The following is a 21,221-nucleotide window of genomic DNA, read 5'->3' on the forward strand; positions in this document are numbered from 1 at the left end:
TATGGTTGTTTGTTGGACAAACATCTGTATGTAAAGAGCTTCCAGTAATTTTTATATTTGAATAAAAAAAAAAATAAATAAATATATATATATATATATATATATATATATATATATATATATATATATATATATATATATATGTGTGTATATATGGTGATAGGGGAGAAAGAATACTTCCCACGTATTCCCTGCGTGTCGTAGAAGGCGACTAAAAGGGGAGGGAGCGGGGGCTGGAAATCCTCCCCTCTCGTTTTTTTTTTAATTTTCCAAAAGAAGGAACAGAGAATTGGGCCAGGTGAGGGTATTCCCTCAAACGCCCAGTCCTCTGTTCTTAACGCTACCTCGCTAATGCGGGAAATGGCGAATAGTTTGAAAGAAAGAAAAAAAATAAGTGTGCTCCAAATCATGCTGTAACAAACAAGCCATGGAGGCACTTAAGCCTCTTTATTGGTTATGCCTTAAGAATTACAGTCATTAATTTGTCGACTTATCAGCACTACAGCTACAGTGAGGTAAGCCATGGTTACACTGAGCTAGGCTATGACCTAGGAAACATAGAATGAAATCCTGAAGTTGGAGATACGGAAGCTTATCTGGCTTGAAACTTGGGAGATACATAAAGCTTGACTAAGCTAACCTAACCTAACAGACTTCACGGTAACAAGAGGCATGGCAATTGATTTTTGTTTATTGAAATTAATATTCACATGAATCCAGATATTTGCAATGTTTTCTTCCCATTAACAAAAATACACCATAGACCCAGATATACAAGCAATATATATATCACATTATAACAAGCGGCAAGCGAGTATTTGGCCATTTGTTGGCAAAATAACCACGACCTATGGATGACCACCAAATGAAAATATCAAATAATACATAACCCTATTTGATCTCGGTTTACAACAGACTGAGACTGTTACTTGTGGTTTAGTAATGCAAAGTTACTTCTGGTCGGGTAACAGGTCACTGTCAGCACCCAGAGTTACTACATGAAGTTACCCTGTTTCAGGACAATTACATCATTAAGTATTCCCATGCTAACAACTGTCTGGGTGATTACTGGAATGACAAGGAGCTCACCTGATGCCTGAGGATAGTCCGGTACACGATGCGGTGGTAGTAATCGAGCCGGACGCCGGAGTTGCTCCTGCTTCTCATCTTTCCTCCCGCCAAGATCTCACACACTCATACCACCACCACAGCCTCCTACCCTTCGCCTCAGCTGTGAGAGTAGAAGACAAACAATGAGGGAAACAAAGTATGAACAGTATTAAAAATAGCATCGTCTTCTCTCACTCAACTCCCTAAATACCTCATCCTATACTCCTATGATCTCTCTAAATACAATCCAAGTCTTATTTTGGTTCAAGTTTACCCACCTATCGGCAGCAATCCTTTCAAGGGCATAAAGGGCATATTTCAAGGAATATTTTTATGCCAGCCATCATGTCGTCTGTTCACTCCCACACCTGACTCAACTCTGGCATATTTCAGGAATTGATTCATCCACCATAGAGTCTAATATTCTTATGAATTTCAATATCTGGCGCCACATGCAGACGATGCAACCATCAGCTGGCCACTGCTCTGATGCCAGACTGTGTTATTTGAACATTTCATAATTTATAAGAGATAACCTACAAGCGGACAAATGCCATACACGAAATATTGAAACACAATTTCAAGAACGAGCTTTATGGTAAATCATTATGATCTAACCTACCGTACAAAATGCGATGACTGATAAGGACCATAATTGAGACCTGGGGTTATCATCTCATTGGGGTTAGGCGTTGTATTAATTGGTTAATCATATTCATATCGAAGATGATTTACCTCTTTTTCCCCCCACGATCATCCCCGTGAATGTTGGCAATTATAATGGATCAAAATACAACGTTGGCAACATTCTTAAAGTGTAAACAAAACGTGGACACCAGAGAGGCTCGACCTGATTGAAAGCTTATAGTAAACCTTTCTCTCTCTCTCTCTCTCTCTTTCTCTCCAATGCACCATGGTGGACATAGAATTAGTCATCCGCCTTTCGTATTTTCTGATATTTCTGGGCACTCATGGTGTGACAGAGGGCCAAGAGCATTATACGCCCTTAACTCACCAAGTGAAAATTTGTATCCTTTTGGCCATAGATTCGTTTACACATTTCTTTCAGGCCTGTCTTTTAAAAATTAATTGTCATCTGATTATTTTCCTCTCTGCTAATGCCATAAATTAAGTATAACAAGTTATAATGACATTTTTAACACTGCAGCAGCATTTATGATGACCCCCCCATTCAGCGAGCTGCAACGCCACATGACAACAGATAAGAGCAAGAACAAGAGATTTGTGAAAATAGTCATCCAGGTCACTGTTCATCCTAAACCACACACCTCACCCTAGACGTCACCTCCAACCTTCCCATTATTCTAACCCTCAGCCTCGCAAAACCACAGTGAAGTGCTCCCAGCACCTCCCTGGGTCGAGCTTAATATACTTGAGGTTATGGGGGTTGTGGAGGGATGCCAAGATTGGAAATAATAAATGTCGAATCAGGACGAAAGTTAGCGGCTTTAAAACCATCCCCCTTCGAGATGTCCCACGGGATGATGAGTAGAAAGAGGAATTCGAGACTGGTGACCCTAAACTAACCATCACATTGAAGTACAAGGAGATAAAGCATAAAGAGAGCATTCCAGGCCAGTACTCATCCACATATAACTCAGAATCAAGCACAGTATCCCTGTTTACCTTAGCCACAACCTTACGATCAACCTGAGCCACATGGGCAAGTAAGGGATTTTCTCAAAAAAGTCCACTTTGAGCTCATAGAGCATTTTTTGAGACTTTCCATATTTGCTCTTCATCCTTTGTGCACTCATTCCACCTTTCCTTGAAGAGCTTGCATTACTTTATTACTTTTTTTCATTACGTTAAGGGAATTTTATACTCGTAGGGAATTACAACAGCATTGCACTGTGGGTCGTACTCTTTAGCATGAAATTACAGTATTGTTTTTGAGTAGTTTAGCCACTGCATTTCAAGACTCATTACAAAGTTGAATTTTTTAACTGCATAACACATAATTGTGTATTTCTTATTACATCATTGCATCTTCAGCCATACGGTGTTTCTTTTGCATTTACGATATTCACACTAATTGTTTTCCATTTCCTGCAGCTCATTTACATATACTTTGTAGAATGTACCAATGATTTTCCATATCTTCCATCAGCTGTTTTTTCTCACTCTAAGGAAAATTCTGGATATTTTAACTATCCTTAACCAATTACCAGTCCAAAGTTTGTTCCAGCAGAAACGGGCAGAACATAAAGCTGCAGTCGAGACAGTATTGAACTTTAAGGATTATATAAAACAGCAAAAGATGGTGAACATTATTGCTGAAAAGGCATTCGAGGTCAGTATCAGTAGTAGTAAGAGTTCAAGGTCAGTATATGTTCATTTTGCAGTTTTCCAGGAAAGGTATTGAACAAGTGTAATACTGACATGATTGTTGACTTAGTTTTTGAAACAACTTTTGATAGGTTCATCCCTTTTGCTGCATAATTAAAGCTGAGAGAGGTGCTCCAGCTGCTGCACTGTGAATCAGCAGGGAACCAAGGCAATTAGTTAACCCCATGTAGAGCCAAAGGTTTTTTTGGGTTACTTTTTCATGTGGTATTTTTCCCACTATTAAGTTGTCACGATATGTCTCATTTTCTTGTGTAATGATTCTGATGGTTTTAAGACAGGACCACATCAGCAACACAGTAATTATTAGCTTAATCTTATTTTAACTCCTTAGTTGTTTCACACATCCTAGGGTTTTTTCTTTCTCGAACCTGCTCCTTAGGTAGGTATTTCATGGTGTATGTAACCTAGAGCTCCTACTCTGAGAAGCCAAACAAGTTCAGGATTCCACCTGTGATTGTTGAACCTTCATTGCCATATAATCTCATTAATGAATAATGAAGGAAGCTTAGTACAGGAGGTCCCATATAGCAGTGGCCAGCAGAGTAACATTTTGATATTGCAACCTTTGAGCTTTGAGAATCAGGAAACAGAGTCCTAGAACAGCACAAAGGGCCTCCAGTAGCAACTTATTTGAACAAAAAATCATAACCTTTTGAACGTTCTTTCCCATTAAGCATGACTAACCTAATAACTTGTGTGTTAAGCTGCCATTTCACTGAACTAAGCAAGATGAATGGCAAGTGAGGAACCTAACTTCAAAATATGTTCTTCATCAGCCCAGAGGCTACTTTCTAACTCTCTAGAGGTAAGATGGCTAAGAACCCTTGAAAGAACTCAAAACTAAAAGTTATTGACACAGTTGATGGCATGTGTAAGGAAATGTATTTAGGATCTCGTGAGTAAAATTACCTATGAAAATTTGGAACTTTCGGTATTACTATACTGGGTGGGTGGGGGTGGATAAAGTATCTTTGAAAACATTAATATGAATCCTTTGGAAGCAACAAGGATGATGAGAGTGATGTACCAATTGACCTGCGAAATAACACACTGTAGCAACTTCTCTTCACATGGGGTTTTCTTTCCAACACAGTTCAAGTTTCTTGTTAAGAATGCAGCCAGTTTTAAACATTTGGTATGTATCTGCATTTTTTCAGTTTGTTTATGTTGTTTATGGATGGGGTATTAGGTATATAAATGTGAGGGTCTTCAAGATAGGAGTATGCAGGGAAGTTTGGAGGACTGGGAGACGAGTCGGTTGCTGGTCCCAATGACAGACTCGAGTGAGAAACAGAAGCTGATGTCCAAGTTTTAAAGTGTGTGGGAAAGGAGGAAGTTGAGAATTAATATAAATAAAAGGAAATTTATGAGTTTTAGGTTAGAGAGAGACAGTTTGGTTTGAGTGTGTTTGAATGGAGAAAACACCTTGATGGTTTTAGACACCTGGGAGTGGAATTGGCAGCAGATAGAATTACGAAAGCAACTGGAAGTGCGAGGTGGAGTGGTTACTCAGACTTTATTTTCCTACTGGTGATAGTTGTAGTGAATTTTAGCAAAGAAATTATTGAGGCAAATGTATTCTGTGCAGTCCTTTAAAATATTTGTTCCTTTCAGCCATTATAGTTTAAGAATATGCATACTTAAGATTCAGTCAGATGAGTAGATAGACATTTCAGACAGACTGAATCTTTTGTCAGAGTATGCTTTATATTTAAGTAATTTCAGACATTGGGGACTGTCAGAGTAAATATGCTTCATATATTTTAAGTAATTTCTGACAGATTGGAACTGTCAGAGTAAATATGCTTTATTAAAATTTTAAGTAATTTCTGACAGACTGGAACTGTCAGAGTAAATATGCTTTATATTTTATTTTCTTTCACAGATTTTTTGTTTTTTTACCAATATACTTGTATCTCAGTATGGATTGCAGCTACTTTATTAAGCTTATGAAGGATTTTAACAGCATTGTAATTTGATTAGTCAATGAAATATAAATAATATTAATTTGAAAAGATCTTGAATTTCTTAACATAACAGGTTTTGGAGCAAAATCAAGTGGTTTTGAGAGAGGCTGGTTATATCCCTGGCATGGATTTCCCAGAAGAGGAGAAGGTACGAAATGGTAAGTCAATAAATAAAAATCACACTGTATGTATACATGCCCAGAGGTTTTACCAGACACCTCCTTCTTGATTATACCCCGTCTGAGAAAGCACCCTCATTGAGGTTGTCAGTGTTTGCGGACAAAAAGAAGCGTGAGCATATTGAAGAATATAGCATATCCTTAGATGTACAGAATCCCCATAAAAAGGTTCCTGGTGATGTACAAATGAAATTAGAATATTTGAATCCTTTTACCTAAAATGACTTCTTTGCACTGGGCCCTTTTTATAAATACAGATGAGGAATTTGGTTCAATTGGTATATTTTAAAGCAATGAAAAATCACTGAATTCTCTGATATTTTTTGCACCATGTAACAGTGTATTTTAAAATATTGGCATATATTTTGATAAATGCATGTTAAGCCACTGAGTTGTATTTACATTTTCTTTTTGTACAGAATATTAAAATGTTAAAGGTCCATGTGATTGTAACTTAACAAGCTTTGTTTTTGGGGACAGCTTTCTCTCAAACCTTGGAGAACACAGCTTTCATGGGTGAGGTGCTCCTGCATCTTCCAGACATAACACATGACCTTCTGCGAGATCACAAACCTTGGCAACTTCTCTTCACATGGGGTGTTTTCTTTGCAACACAGTCCAAGTTCTTGGATAAGAACACAGCCAATTTTATATATCTGGTATGTATCTGCATTATTTTTTTCATAGAGAAATATGTGAGGATTCTTAATCAAACTGTGTATAGTTTAATGGGCAAATGAATTATTTTACTTTATGTAACAAGAAGTTACAATCTTGTATTAACTGATGATGTGGAGGCCCTGAAGGCGAGAAATTCATGTATAAATTCAGTTTGGATACATCAGGGTATAAGATGAATAATAATGGAGAGCATGTGGCTATATAGACTGTATTAGTATTAAGGTCTTTGATACTGATAATAAATAATTCATTTGGTTTATATTTTTTGTGTGTTTTTCTCAATTCCTGTGACCTATCAGATCATGATCCCTTGTCTCCACTGTGGCTTGAACCGATTCATACATGGGACTAATGTCAATGGATTTTCTGACTGTAAAATCCTGTTTGGCAAGCCCAGTGCAAATGATTGTACTATACTTGCACAGAATATTCTACTTACATCATTAATCATCAACAGGTCACAGTTATGAACTTCTGCCAATCAGTTTCAGTGATTAGTAACTACTAGATAATTATCACAATTATTGTGATACATTAATGAGGCATTGAATATCCATACAGGTATCACAGGAACTAGGGATAGCAGAGAAGGACCCCCACTACACCAATCCATATTCAAAACAGACTCAGCATAAAGTACGAAGAAATGCCGCAGCTGCTAGCTCAGCATCCACGAAAGAAAAAAAGAAGAAATCATTCAAGAAAGGACCACAGCTTTCTAGACATTTTGGTGATTTATGATATTAGGTTCAGAAACAAAAGAAACAAATGCAACCACCATATAATGTAGGCTGTGTCAGTGATAACTTTGAAAATGAAATGTTTTGAAATTATGTATACAAGACTTTAATAAAAAATTTATTAATATCATTAAAACTTCATTACTAATTAAAAACATCACTAATTCACTCCTGTAACCAACATTTTTTGGTGGATAACCATGAAATGTAGTACAAAAACCAAAATAAATTATTTACAATATACAAAATGATATAAAGATCAACATATAATTCAAAAAGAAAAGGCATTTACAATAACAACACTGGGCAATATGCCATTCACAACACTATCAATGTGGTTATTCTGGACAATACAAAACGTTTTAAATGGGGAATGTGAGAAACATTTATAACATCCTGAAGAGTTGGGGCATGTCCTGCATGTCCAGCCTGCTTGCCATAAACTTAATGTGGACACCACAGACAGACACAGGCACAAAGAGACCATAATGATTACAATGCAAAACTTCTGTAATGCAAGCTCAACAAAATTCATGAATTTTTCTTAACCAACCTAGTCATACTGTTAAGAAAAAATATACTGTACATTATCACTTTCATCTAACTGCTCTCAAAAATGTATAACAGTACATTATGCATCAGGTATCTTTTCAATTTATGAAAGCATTGCTTTATTTCAAAATAACTTTTTAACACATTGTATAAGGTTGCTTCATCTGTATTACATTCAGGGTGTTCCTGAAATGTTTTCCAACATTTCAGCCTAGATGGTTTTTACTTTTTCATGCATTTTACAAAGGATCTTTCTTGTGTATTACTGGAAGTGGTGAATCTTTCCCTATTAAAAAATAAAGATATAACCCTAGGCATAACATAAAGGAATGATTCTTAGCTGAGAGTTATTACCAATTGAGAGGGGAATGTGGACGAGAACAGTGGAATAGAAAATTCATAGAAATGTAAGTCTCAAGATTACCTTACTCTCTTGTAATAATGGAAAATTAACAGAACCTGACATCATGGACAAGATTCAACAGAGCCCAAAAAAGTCTGTGTGAAAGATATAAACTGGCAGCCACAGGCTGATTAACCTGAGTGCTTGATGGGCAGACGCCTCTTGGAGTTAAATGACCTATGGCTACCAGTTCACATGTAATACAAACTTTTTCACACTCCAGTGGACATTGGCAAAAATCTCTTCAATAATGCAAGGTACCATAAATATTCTTTTACTACAAGAGGGTGAGCTACTACCGAGACACAATTCCAAAAGTTTTCTTGGACACTTACTGTCTCAAGGATAGTGGTTCTCCTCCAAATTCCCTTCTGAAATAGTGATGACTCCCAGAATTATTCCTGTGTGTTATAGCCCAAGTTGCATATCTAACTTATCTTCTAAGATAAAATTCATCAAGTATCGGTAGATAACATTTCTGGGAACATCCTGTACATGAGTGAAATACAAAATATCAAAAATTATTTACAAAAATTAAACTGTTGGAAATCTGAATGAACACAGAGAATTAAATTATCATGGATCACTGACATCACAATTGAAACGAAAGGTTCCATATGCACGTTCAAAGCAGTGTAATGCATAATTATATTTTTTCCATTTTGTTTTATATTACCAAAAATAAATCATAAACAATGATGCAGAACAATCACATGTAAGATCTCAAGACAGGAGTTAAAAACTACTTTTAACAGCCAAAAGCTCAGTACCTCTTGTCATTCTTAATTTAATATGCACTGTCAGCTGTACTGAAAAAATAAAAGTACTAACCTTTAAGCATTGTCTAAACATAGATAAAAACCTTTATACCAATTTGATGAACACAGACATCCAATGAAAGAACATTAAACAGTAAATGTCATAATTATCCACAGTATTATCAACAATTATTTCCTGATGTACCCTGCTTGTAAGTGATACTGATAGTCATCTACGAATCCTTTTACACAAAATCAGCAATACATACAGAGGGAAATGTGGACTCCAAGATTGATTTTGAAAACAGAAGACTTTCTTTTTTATCAAACCAATACTTTATAATCAGCTAATGGTTTTTCAAGTTATGGAAACGCTATCATGGAAAACTTGAGTGTTAATGCTCTTCCATAAGTGCTTACGTACATTTTCCTGTGACACAAACTTAAACTTTTGCAAGGTTATCCACCACCTTTTCTAACTCTCAGTACTCACCCAATCTTAAACTTTACATTTCTAATAAAACTGGATGCATGGTTCACTGCTATTTCATGAAACGACAAATTAATGGTTCCTAACCTCAGTTCAATGCCCAGGTAACATTTGATTCTACCATTTGTCCATAGATGTCACCAGCATTCTCCTACCACAGTTAGGAAAATATCATGCAATAGTCACCAACAAAAATCATAATGAAAGGTGTAAATTTTGTAGGCTTCTGCTCTCTCCCAAAGTAAAACATCAACTAATGAAAATTTGGTTAAGTTTCTGAATAAAAATTACTGCTGTATTAACTGTTCACATTCTCTTTATAACTGTCATGTTAACTAATAAGATATTTTTTTTTAAATGTTCATACAAAATAAAGCTTTTTAAAATAGAATATAGTAATATCACATAGAAAAAACATGTCATGCAGTTAATATAGAAAATAAAAATGCATGCCTGAAAATAATATAAAATGCAAATTGTGCACTGGTATATGTGTAGATAGGTAGGTATAAAGTTGAGGTCTTTCTGAAATTATCACAGGAAAAACAAGTATCATACAGTTCCTGCCCACCTACCTTAATGCAATCCATTCAAAGCCTCATCACACCAACACAGAGGATATTGTACCAGTTTCTTTGAATTCTACTTCATTTCCACATAATATTCCTACATTCTGCAAGGAAAAATATTTTTGTGTTCACACCAAAAATGAATTTATGATTAACTGCACAGTTTAAGGGTTACTCGCACTTAATTACACAGTAGGCATTCAAATGGAAAGAACCCTGATTGAATGCTTACTCTGTTTTGGTGAAATCCATCCAAAACTCACATGTTTTCCCTCAAGGTCAGAAGCAAAGCAAATCCTCTGCTTTAATTCATCACTACATGGTTAATACTGTTCTTGCAAAACACTAATCACAAAAATATTTCATGTCAAAATCCTTGGATTAGGAAAGCAAGTACAGATACAGTTTAGATGGAACATGGGAAACAAGCAGCCTAATTAACTGTATATTCATTATTTAAGAATGTTTTGCCCAGTTCAACTATCCTTCAAATTCCTGTGCACCTTTCCACTTTTTTTCCAGGAAAAATATTGATGATGATACTTATGTCACTGGTCATTAATCTTATACATAATATCTTTAATTAAAAAAAAAATCTAGTGATTGAGCTCTTTATAAAGAAACTGTATAATTCCTAAGCTGTCAACACTTACTTTAACATGGTGTACGATGGATATGTCTCATTTTGATGTCATGATATGGACTCTAGGTGACAGCAAAATTGCACAACCTATTTCTCTTCCCTGATAATTTTCACTTATTTCTGTCCATACCTCACCTCCTCCCATGCCTTCCCATAACTTGTGTTCATTATTTCCATTTGCACTCCACACAACCTGCCTGAGGATATGGGTTTCCCCAATCCCAAGCACATCTGCACTACATTTTTTAAGCAACTGTCAATTATTAGAAGTATGCTAAAGGATGGCTCGGTACGGTGAGATTTCTAAACTATGAGCAGATAATGAAATAAGTTATTACAATGAAATGCATACATCAACAAGAGGAAGGTAACATCAGATTATGGACAGCACAGTCAAAAGTAAGGAGAGATCATTCATAGCCACAGACTTAGGCTTCAGTGGACCCCCCCCCCCCCCCCCCCCCCCAATCATCGCACACTGCCCAGAGCGGTCCAATGGACGGGAGTGGTAGGCTCACCCTGCCGAGATGTCTTTCATCCCACCACACCAAACTACCTTTGGGAACTGGTACCCACCACATTAACCTCGGGGTCACGACCAGATCCTATCCACCACTGACACACAGCACAGTGCCACCCATGTCAGCCCAAGGGCAGACATCATATGTTACGGAGAGGCTACCCAATTCAGACTTGTAACCTTGGACCACATTCTGTAGAGGGAATGAGTCCAGGTAAGGACTTTAATGGAACACACCTCTAGGTCCCAGTACAAAAGCTCTAACCCCAAGGGCACTTGTGCTCTCATGATTCCATGCCCCACGTCAGTTCAAAGTGGCTGACGTGACCCACACAGAGTTTTTTGCGGTCATTTCCTGTATGCCTTGCAAGTCCTCCTGGATACTGTAGTAGCAGCCCTAACCCCAAGGGTACTTGCGCTCTCCTGATTCCATGCCCCAAGTCAGTTCAAAGTGGCTGACATGACCCACACAGAGTCTTTTGCGGTCATTTCCTGTATGCCTCGCAAGCCCTCCTAGATACTGTAGCAGATGCATTTGTTCTCATGTGCAATCAAGAGCACAAAGTGATCTGCAGGGACCTGAGTGTTTATCATTTTGGTCTTTTTATCTTTGGAAGCCATAATGTCTGGCATCCTAAAGAACCCTGCATTGGGGATACAAGGCTCACAAACCATATCATATCCCCTTTGTCACAACCAGCGTGCCACGACACTGCTGATGTTATTGTGGCGCTTAATCCTACCCCCATGGGTACATGGGCATGACAGAACAATATACCCAAGCGTATCAGGCTGGTGACACATATCACAGAGGCCAGAGTTGTCGAGTCGGCCTCTAGCAGTCCTAGCAGGAGTAGGCAGCACTGCAGCCCTCACTTGGATGGCCTTAACACACTAACCATCTGTGAAGAGAAGAGTTCCACTCGTAATCCATCTGTTAACCTGTGGTATGGCAGCAGATGGAGCAAAACCCTTCCCATCACAGACGCTGACTAAGTTGGACCTCCATGTACACTGGCATTCATTTTTATTGCTTGCTTGCCAACCAGCAATACATGCAGGGCCAGACCAATTCTGTAATTTCCTCACAATTACAGGTTCTCATGCAAATGTCCGGATTACAGGGTCTGGGAGTGGTAGGATCTCCCCTATCATGGACAGCCCTCTCTCCCACATTTGTGGAGCCTCCCCCACTGGAGCTGGCATGCTCAAACCCCATCAGGACTTACTGCCAACTCCTTTCTGACACACTACGTGTTACCTCTTTTTGTGCTTGGAACATGTATCCCATCAGACACATTACATGCCACCTCTCCTTCACCAGTATCGTGGTGAGGGCTGACATCCAAGAGCAACTCCTGGACTCGGGACTTATAAGACACCTTTCTTCGAAGGCCCTTAGTAGCTTCCACTGTCTGGCAAGGAATGACAGCCTTTAACCACTGATTCATGCTCTGGCCAGAGACCAGAGAGGAACAAGCTGCCATTGTCGCCACTACCCCTACAAGGAGCTCGATCTCCTCATCAGACTACCTTGCCTTTGACAAGATGTGCCTAGTAGCCAACTCCTGGTGGAAAGAGCTGGCATGAACCTGCCTTTCATGGAGGAACGGTCATAAGCCACTCCCCCTTGATTGGGGCTAGCACCTGACATACCAGCAATGGGCACTTGGCAAAATGGTAGGAGCAATATACAGAAGCACTATGTGAGGACATTAGGCAAGAGCATTAGTTAGACACATTAGGTAGAAGCAGCAGGTAGGTAGAAGTAGTACATTGGAACATTAGCCAGGAACATGAGGTAGCAGGATTCAGAAAGAACATGAGGTAGAAGCCTCTGGAAAAACTGCGCTAGAGTTGCCCTCTGCCAGTGGCCTCTTAAGAGCCAGGCACGATAGGCTAAGTTCATGAGAACGAAAGAAATAACTTCTAAATCCTTCTCTTTTACTGTGAGCTGCCTGACAAATCACCCACTTCACCCTCCACCCCTCACTTGCTAGTTGACCAGAACAATGTGGAGATATTTAAACTATCCTCTGAGTATTTTGTATTATTTTTGCTTGACAATCTATCATTCATTATGGAAAAAAAATATTCACTGCATACAGCAAATACTGTTGTTTAAGGGATAAAACAATAACCAACTTTTGGGTAGTTATGCAATTCCCCTAACACGGCAGGAAGCCTATCAAACCATACCAGCTCATAAGAGATAAACCTAGAAAAAGATCAAAGCATGAGAAAGAATGCAAACTCATGAATAACTAACCTCATAAAAGGTAAGGCATTTTCCTCAACAAATCAGACTATAGTGCAAAGATGGCTGAGGAAGTGCACCACCCTTACAAACAATAAAGATCCCCATATAATGAACAGGACTGTACTAGACCAACAAACATAAGTGGAGGATTGGCGGAATGCATGCATAGTGCCATTGTACAAAGGCAAAGGGGATAAGAGTGAGTGCTCAAATTACAGAGGTATAAGTTTGTTGAGTATTCCTGGTAAATTATATGGGAGGGTATTGATTGAGAGGGTGAAGGCATGTACAGAGCATCAGATTGGGGAAGAGCAGTGCGGTTTCAGAAGTGGTAGAGGATGTGTGGATCAGGTGTTTGCTTTGAAGAATGTATGTGAGAAATACTTAGAAAAGCAAATGGATTTGTATGTAGCATTTATGGATCTGGAGAAGGCATATGATAGAGTTGATAGAGATGCTCTGTGGAAGGTATTAAGAATATATGGTGTGGGAGGCAAGTTGTTAGAAGCAGTGAAAAGTTTTTATCGAGGATGTAAGGCATGTGTACGTGTAGGAAGAGAGGAAAGTGATTGGTTCTCAGTGAATGTAGGTTTGCGCCAGGGGTGTGTGATGTCTCCATGGTTGTTTAATTTGTTTATGGATGGGGTTGTAAGGGAGGTAAATGCAAGAGTCCTGGAAAGAGGGGCAAGTATGAAGTCTGTTGGGGATGAGAGAGCTTGGGAAGTGAGTCAGTTGTTGTTCGCTGATGATACAGCGCTGGTGGCTGATTCATGTGAGAAACTGCAGAAGCTGGTGACTGAGTTTGGTAAAGTGTGTGGAAGAAGAAAGTTGAGAGTAAATGTGAATAAGAGCAAGGTTATTAGGTACAGTAGGGGTGAGGGTCAAGTCAATTGGGAGGTGAGTTTGAATGGAGAAAAACTGGAGGAAGTGAAGTGTTTTAGATATCTGGGAGTGGATCTGTCAGCGGATGGAACCATGGAAGCGGAAGTGGATCATAGGGTGGGGGAGGGGGCGAAAATTTTGGGAGCCTTGAAAAATGTGTGGAAGTCGAGAACATTATCTCGGAAAGCAAAAATGGGTATGTTTGAGGGAATAGTGGTTCCAACAATGTTGTATGGTTGCGAGGCGTGGGCTATGGATAGAGATGTGCGCAGGAGGATGGATGTGCTGGAAATGAGATGTTTGAGGACAATGTGTGGTGTGAGGTGGTTTGATCGAGTAAGTAACGTAAGGGTAAGAGAGATGTGTGGAAATAAAAAGAGCGTGGTTGAGAGAGCAGAAGAGGGTGTTTTGAAATGGTTTGGGCACATGGAGAGAATGAGTGAGGAGAGATTGACCAAGAGGATATATGTGTCGGAGGTGGAGGGAACGAGGAGAAGAGGGAGACCAAATTGGAGGTGGAAAGATGGAGTGAAAAAGATTTTGTGTGATCGGGGCCTGAACATGCAGGAGGGTGAAAGGAGGGCAAGAAATAGAGTGAATTGGAGTCATGTGGTATACAGGGGTTGACGTGCTGTCAGTGGATTGAAGCAAGGCATGTGAAGCGTCTGGGGTAAACCATGGAAAGCTGTGTAGGTATGTATATTTGCGTGTGTGGACGTGTGTATGTACATGTGTATGGGGGGGGGGCCATTTCTTTCGTCTGTTTCCTTGCGCTACCTCGCAAACGCGGGAGACAGCGACAAAGTATAAAAAAAAAAAAAAAAAAAAAATACAGGGAGGATTTTAAAGGAATAGTTCAGTCTAGGAGGGCCATCTGCAAAGTTTTCACAGGTTTCTGACAACACTCATTCCAGTCAACCCCATGATATATTGCCTTAAAAATCTATGGGTGCATTCATACACATTTAAAATAATTTTCCTACCTTGTGGATAATTGACCTCTACCGTACAAACAAAAAGAGGCTTTGTTAGATGTTCAGTTTTCTAATTTCACCAAAAAAAAAAAGGAAAAGCGACCTACATATATATAGGCAAAAACGATTATAAACTTAATTTATGGTGCAGTTAAAAGTTACTGCTATGAAAATCATTTATCTATTCATTCATATCAACATAATCTAAAGCCAAAGCTCCAGACTGAAGCTGTCTGTTCCATTATCTGAATTCTTATTATTCTTTGAGGGCAAGAAAAGCTAAGTAGACTATGAAGGAACAAGTAGTAAGAGAGGTTTACCCTTGAATAAGCAAGTTACAGTGATTAATGTTCACAGACATGATAAAAATACAAGCTTCTATTTAGAAATAGTAAACCATTTACTAAAATCATAGTAAAATTTCTGTATATAAAATATGAACTAAAGTCTCTAATGGAATATGATACGAAAAACTTGTTTCAAAATACTGGTAAATACCAACCAAAAACTGTTACAAAATAAGGAAACTGACAACTAAATAATTTCAACTTTTTGTATGAAAATAATAAGCAATGAAACAAACAGTACATTACATAAACATTTCATGAGATGGAAAAAACAAAAACATATAGAACAAAAATTGTAAACAAGCAAGACATGAAGTGGTTAATCTAAGACGATTCACCTTCTAACCAATTTGACTGTGGGGTGGGGAAGCCAGACATGACTAGATACATACACATTACCATGAGAGTAAGACATACAAATAAGCAAGATATAAACACAGATGACTTCAAGTCATGCCCTATTACCACAGTCTTCATTCTGTAATGAAAAGGAAATGAAGCATATAGAAAATATATCTGAAGAAACATTACCAATGAAAAAAAATAACCATGAGAATATTGCACCAATATCTTTTTAGGTTTAACACAATAAATGAAAGAGCTAAACATCTTTATATTTACATAATTTCAAACACATATCTTGTAAACAATGTAAAATTCAGAACAAAAAAAAAAAAAAAAGTTCTTTCAACCATTATTCTCAAGTCACATACCATTTCTTAACTGTATAATGCTCTTAAGGAGAATTCCAATAATACACCTAAAGCATATAATTCATTCTCTGAGAGTTAGAAACATTTTGAAACATGGAAAATACTATTCTATACTTCAATACAATACCATAATGATATTTTAAATTTGATACTTTTCCATTCAGTAATACCTTGCTGTGAACTAATAAGCACCTCTACAACAAATTCATATACACTTTTCCCATTAATGAAATTGCATTACTCAACACTGTAGTAAATTTATATGACGTTAAAACCAATAAATCACTGGACCTTCTTTCAAACCGATGTTATTTGTCATCACAAAAATTAACTTTCAGGGATAATCAAAGTCAGAAAAATTCTTTTTCAATACAGATATAACCAATCACATTTTAGCAAGCCTTGAGCATTAACAGATCTATCTAACCCAATAACATAACATAGATTATTACAAAACATAAAAAAAGTCCCTATTCTATCGATCAAGAGGTTTTCCTATACCAAAAGGCCTGGCTTTACGCCCAAGTTTGAGAAATGCCATACCATGGGTTCGTAGATGACTATACAACTCTACTGGGTTTGTGAACTCTTCCTTGCAAACTACACACTGATTGTCAAACTTACGATTTTCTCCTTCTGCTTTTCTGACCAAAAATTCTTTCTCAGATTTCTTTTTGTTTGCCTCCTTTATAATTTTCTTTCTTGGAGCAACTTTTTCTAGTTTCTTCTTTGTTACTGCCTTTTCTATTCTTTTCTTTGTTATGGCCTTAGCTACTCTCTTCTTGATAATTGCCTCAGCTATTTTCTTTTTATTTCTTCCCTCAACTTTCTTTTTAATATTCTCCTTTTCCATCTTCTTCTTCAAAGATACTCTTGCTACCTTTCTCTTTACAACTGTCTCATTTTCTTCTTTTATATCACCTGCCAATTCTTTCTCTTCTATAACGTTCTTTATTTTCTCCTCTTTCACATTATTTAGTCCTTTTTTATCTTTAATATGTCTCAGTTCCTTCACAATAATTTTTTTTCTCTTTGGCTCACTGTTACTTTTCTCATTATCTTCATTTTCATCAGCACTGGATACCTGCAGTTTTACTTTATGGGCAAAAAACATGTGTCTTGCAAGTGAGGGTTCTACAACAAATGAAGCCCCACATTCACGACACACAAATCCATCTGGTTCAGCCTCTTCCCCAAGTTCTTTATGCTTTAATACATGACTGTCAAGTTTTTCTTTTGAATTGGTACCAAATGTGCAAATACTACATTTGAAAGCTTTCTTTCTTTTCTTCTTCCTTTCTTCTTTTTTGATATTTGCCTCTGTATCCTTCTGAGCTTCTTCATTCCTTGAGTGTTTCTTTCTTCTCTTTGATCTAGATTGTTCATCTAATATGGAATCTGGTAGTCTTTTAATCAATACTTTTGTTTTATCTTTTAATTTTGAATCTACCCTCCTCGAGGTAACCTTTTTTGGACTAGGAGGATTTGTTTTGCCAGGAGATCCTTGTGAAGTCTTGTTACCAAGTGGTTTAACTGATGGCTCAGCTGCAGAAGTCTTACCAGATGTACTCTTGCATTTCTCCTTTTGAACTTTTGAAAGCACACTATCTGTATCTGACCTATTTGCTGAGGAAAACCCTGGGTTTTCTTTACTGCCAAGAGGTTTAGTGGGTATGAACTGTGAAGTTGGCATAGTTCCCTGGCCACGTGTCCTGATCATGACCTTCTCATCTACTTGCTCTCGATCAAGTCCATGAACAGTACGGAAATGATTCATGAGCGTCTCCTTTTTTACATGATCATATGCTCTACAAATCCAACAAATGTAGCGTCTTTTAGCATACTGACATATCTTGTGAACTATGTCTGTATGACGCTGAAGTTGATAAGTAAAGTTAAAGTGCATGTCACATTCATCACAATGCAAATTCCCAAAGCCATGTTCTTCCTTGAGATGTGTAAGTGCTGAACCAGCATCTTGCATTACAAAGCTACACATTGGACAGGAGTTTGGGTATGCCAAGGCAGCAGCATGTTCTTCTAAATGGTGGAGGAGTGCCATACTAGATGGCAAGGTACGACCATCACATAAACTGCACACCAACAACCCCTCCTCCAAATGACAAACCAGATGGCGTCCAAACATTTCTGGGGTGAGAGCTTTAGTGCACACTTGGCATTGCCGACAACCAGCAGAAGAAGGTGTTGGCGTGGCTGTACCAAGTGTGCAGCGTCCCAAGTGGACACTTAAACCTCTCTCACCATGGAAACGACGACCACAACGATCACACTCAAATTCTGACGTATCAAAAGGTACATGAAGTGGATCATGTTCTTCATTCAAATGTGCCAAAGCTGTTGGTACATCTGGCAATGATGTACAACAGAAAGCACAGCTGGCTGGATAAGAAAACTGCTCATGTACATGGAGCTCAAAGTGCTGCTCCAAGTCATTTGAAGAGGTGAACTGAGTACCATTACAATATATACACAAAATTGCACCATCCTGTATATGACCAAGACAATGACGTGCAAAGTCCTCACCAATGGCAACCATACCACACACCTCACATTGTCTTTCTGCTGCCTCACCTTCGCATGCACGTTTGTGCCTTCTAAAATCTTTATTGTCAACATACTTATACCCACATCGATAACAAACTTTTGGTCTTAACTTGTCCAGCTGATCCATGTCCTTCTTTGCTGGACTTTCTTTCATCGTGGATTCCTTACACTCGAACTCTTTTGGAGAACTCTTATTTGTAGCTTTATTTTTAATCTGTTTATCTACTTTTGCTGCCTTAGCACTTTCTTGAGGAGTTATGTCTGGAAAAAGAGTCTTGTCAATGACACTGCTAACTGTGGGGACATCCCTTATTCGTGCTTCATGCAACTCCTCAGCACTTAAAGCAACAGGTAATGTCACAAATGCATTTCTTGGCTCTTGACCATTAAAATATTGATGCTGATAGCCTAATACCTCATGATGCAAGGTACAGGTTTTGGTGCGGTAATGATTGTCTCGCCGATGTTCACGATCATGATGAGCCCTTAATTCATCTTTGGAACGGAAAGCATTTGTACAAAACTTGGACTTGTATACATAATGAACCCTTGTTATTATAGTAGGATGAGCTTCTGCTAAGTGAGCTCTGACTTTTGCATTTGTATCGCGCTCTTCCTGTGCATGCAACTGCACGGCTAAGGAACACATGGGGCATGTTAAAAGACAACGAAATGTTGCCAAGACTTGTTGTCCAGGTGATGTACATTTGTGAAACACCAAGCTCTCAAATGTATTATGGCACACCACACACTCATAGGACTTGGCACAGTGTTCTGCAATCCAGTGTGTCAAGAAATCATCTTGAGATTTAAAGAAACACACCTGACACTCAGTGCATACAATACCTGAACGACGAAATTGGTGCCCACAAGTGTTGAGGTGATGCACAAATTCTCTTGGACCATCACATCTACTACCACATTCTGGGCACACAGATATGTTAGATGTATTGGCTGGTGGGTGAGTGAGGATATGGGCTTTCGCTGCACATACACTGGGTAAAACCAATTGGCATTTCTTGCACTCTACACGCTGGTCTGAGTAAGGCTGGTCTGTGCGCATGTGAGCCATCAATTCACGCACACTGTGAAACATTCTCTCACACAAGTAACATCTCACAGTTCGCTTTCTTGGGGAAAGCCTGTAACAAACAGTAAAACAGATTTTCTATGAAAGTATAAATAACCAATATATCAATTTTGCATTTCAGTACACATTATCTCACACACTTATAAAAGGCAGGTATATAAACCCAGGCACCTATAACAGCTAGACTAGTCTAAGTAGGCTTAAGTTTCTCAGTTTTCGATTCATTTTTAATCAGAAAATTTTTAATCAGAAATGGCTTCAAATGACAAAATATCAAGGCCAAGCAGTCGTACCTAATTCCTTAAGGAAGAAACACATAATGAAGCAAAGGATGAATCACCAGAGAACAAAAAGTTTGGAGAGGAGATATAATCTATAATCATTATAAAAATAGCATCAAAAGTTAAAAAAATTGTAGTAGGATGTAGGGTGTAGGGTCCACAGTTTACACAATTAGAGTAGGACATAAAGAAACTAAAAATCAAACAGATAATGAAAGGTTCTCATGAGATGAGAGAGGGATTTAAGAGATTTGAAAAATATATTCAATGGGTATAAAAAAAAATTCAGTGGGTACGTAGCATGAGGAAAGGAAATTAATTCACTAAACAGTTTTCTAGATGTCCTGGAGGCTGTTCAACCACAAGGAATAGTTATAACACAAACAGACTCTACTGGGTGAGAAAGTGCAGAGGGAATAACTTTCAGGGTCTCATGAACATACTCAAAAGCACATGTATAGGTAAACTGAAATGGTTTTGGAAATATGGAAAGAATGAGCAATACGAGCAGAGCTTGACAAAGAGGGTATACGTATATATGTCAGAAGTGGAGGGGACAAGGTAAAGGGGGAGACCAAACTGGAAATGAAGGGAAAGAGTGTAAAAAGAGTGGTCCGGGTGGGAAGGGCACAGTACTGTTGTAAAGAAATGAATGCTGAGCATGTTGAGGTGAGACTGTATTGGGAGGATCTTTGTTTCACTATGTAAATTATAAGTATTTGTGGTTGCTAGGCTGTCAGTGATCACTCTGAGCGCTCTATTTTGTGTGCTTTGCAGCTTTGTTATAGTTGCTCCAGAGAGAGTAGATCAGGCAGGGGAGTTCTAGTTTTGAGTGGAGTGGATGACTTGCTTGTACAGGATGCTAAGGGATATATATATATTCTTAACTGTTTGCTAGTTCCTGCATAAGCAAGGTAGCATCCAGAAAAGTTGACTGAGCCATAGAGGAAAAAAAAAATTCTCATCTGGCTCTTTCCTCTGTTCCTCCTTATAGAAAGAAATACAGAAGGGAGAGATTTCCAGCCCTACATTCCTAATCCTGTTAGTCACCTTCAAAGACATGAAGGAGACATATGGGCAGTATTCTTTCTCACCTAAATATATCATTTTTACATTCTTTTTATATT

At 38.2% G+C, this 21,221-nt stretch overlaps 3 protein-coding genes across 4 annotated transcripts in view; 1 reads left to right on the forward strand and 2 right to left on the reverse strand.

The window, feature by feature from the left end:
- LOC139761156 (probable phosphorylase b kinase regulatory subunit alpha) overlaps nt 1-1,591 on the reverse strand; it is a 110,259-nt gene extending 108,668 nt beyond the window's left edge. The window contains 2 exon segments of the mRNA XM_071685119.1: nt 1,090-1,231; nt 1,389-1,591. Coding sequence (XP_071541220.1) covers nt 1,090-1,167 — 78 coding nt within the window. The 5' untranslated portion in view covers nt 1,168-1,231; nt 1,389-1,591.
- A 195-nt stretch (nt 1,592-1,786) lies between these two features.
- On the forward strand, nt 1,787-7,183 carry LOC139761157 (coiled-coil domain-containing protein 134-like). The gene is made up of 5 exons (XM_071685120.1): nt 1,787-2,138; nt 3,303-3,424; nt 5,521-5,605; nt 6,107-6,285; nt 6,869-7,183. Exons 1-5 carry the CDS (start codon nt 2,024-2,026, stop codon nt 7,046-7,048), a joined length of 681 nt encoding a protein of 226 aa, XP_071541221.1. The 5' UTR covers nt 1,787-2,023; the 3' UTR covers nt 7,049-7,183.
- The window catches only part of LOC139761155 (uncharacterized), a 34,150-nt gene continuing 20,075 nt past the window's right edge, over nt 7,147-21,221 (reverse strand). For both annotated transcript variants that reach the window (XM_071685117.1, XM_071685118.1), the window contains exon 8: nt 7,147-19,865. In XM_071685117.1, the coding sequence (XP_071541218.1) occupies nt 16,634-19,865 (3,232 nt within the window). In that variant the 3' untranslated portion in view covers nt 7,147-16,633. The remainder of the gene's footprint in view (nt 19,866-21,221) is intronic.

Source organism: Panulirus ornatus, chromosome 39 (assembly GCF_036320965.1).
Source record: "Panulirus ornatus isolate Po-2019 chromosome 39, ASM3632096v1, whole genome shotgun sequence".
In the NCBI taxonomy this organism is placed as follows: domain Eukaryota; kingdom Metazoa; phylum Arthropoda; class Malacostraca; order Decapoda; family Palinuridae; genus Panulirus; species Panulirus ornatus.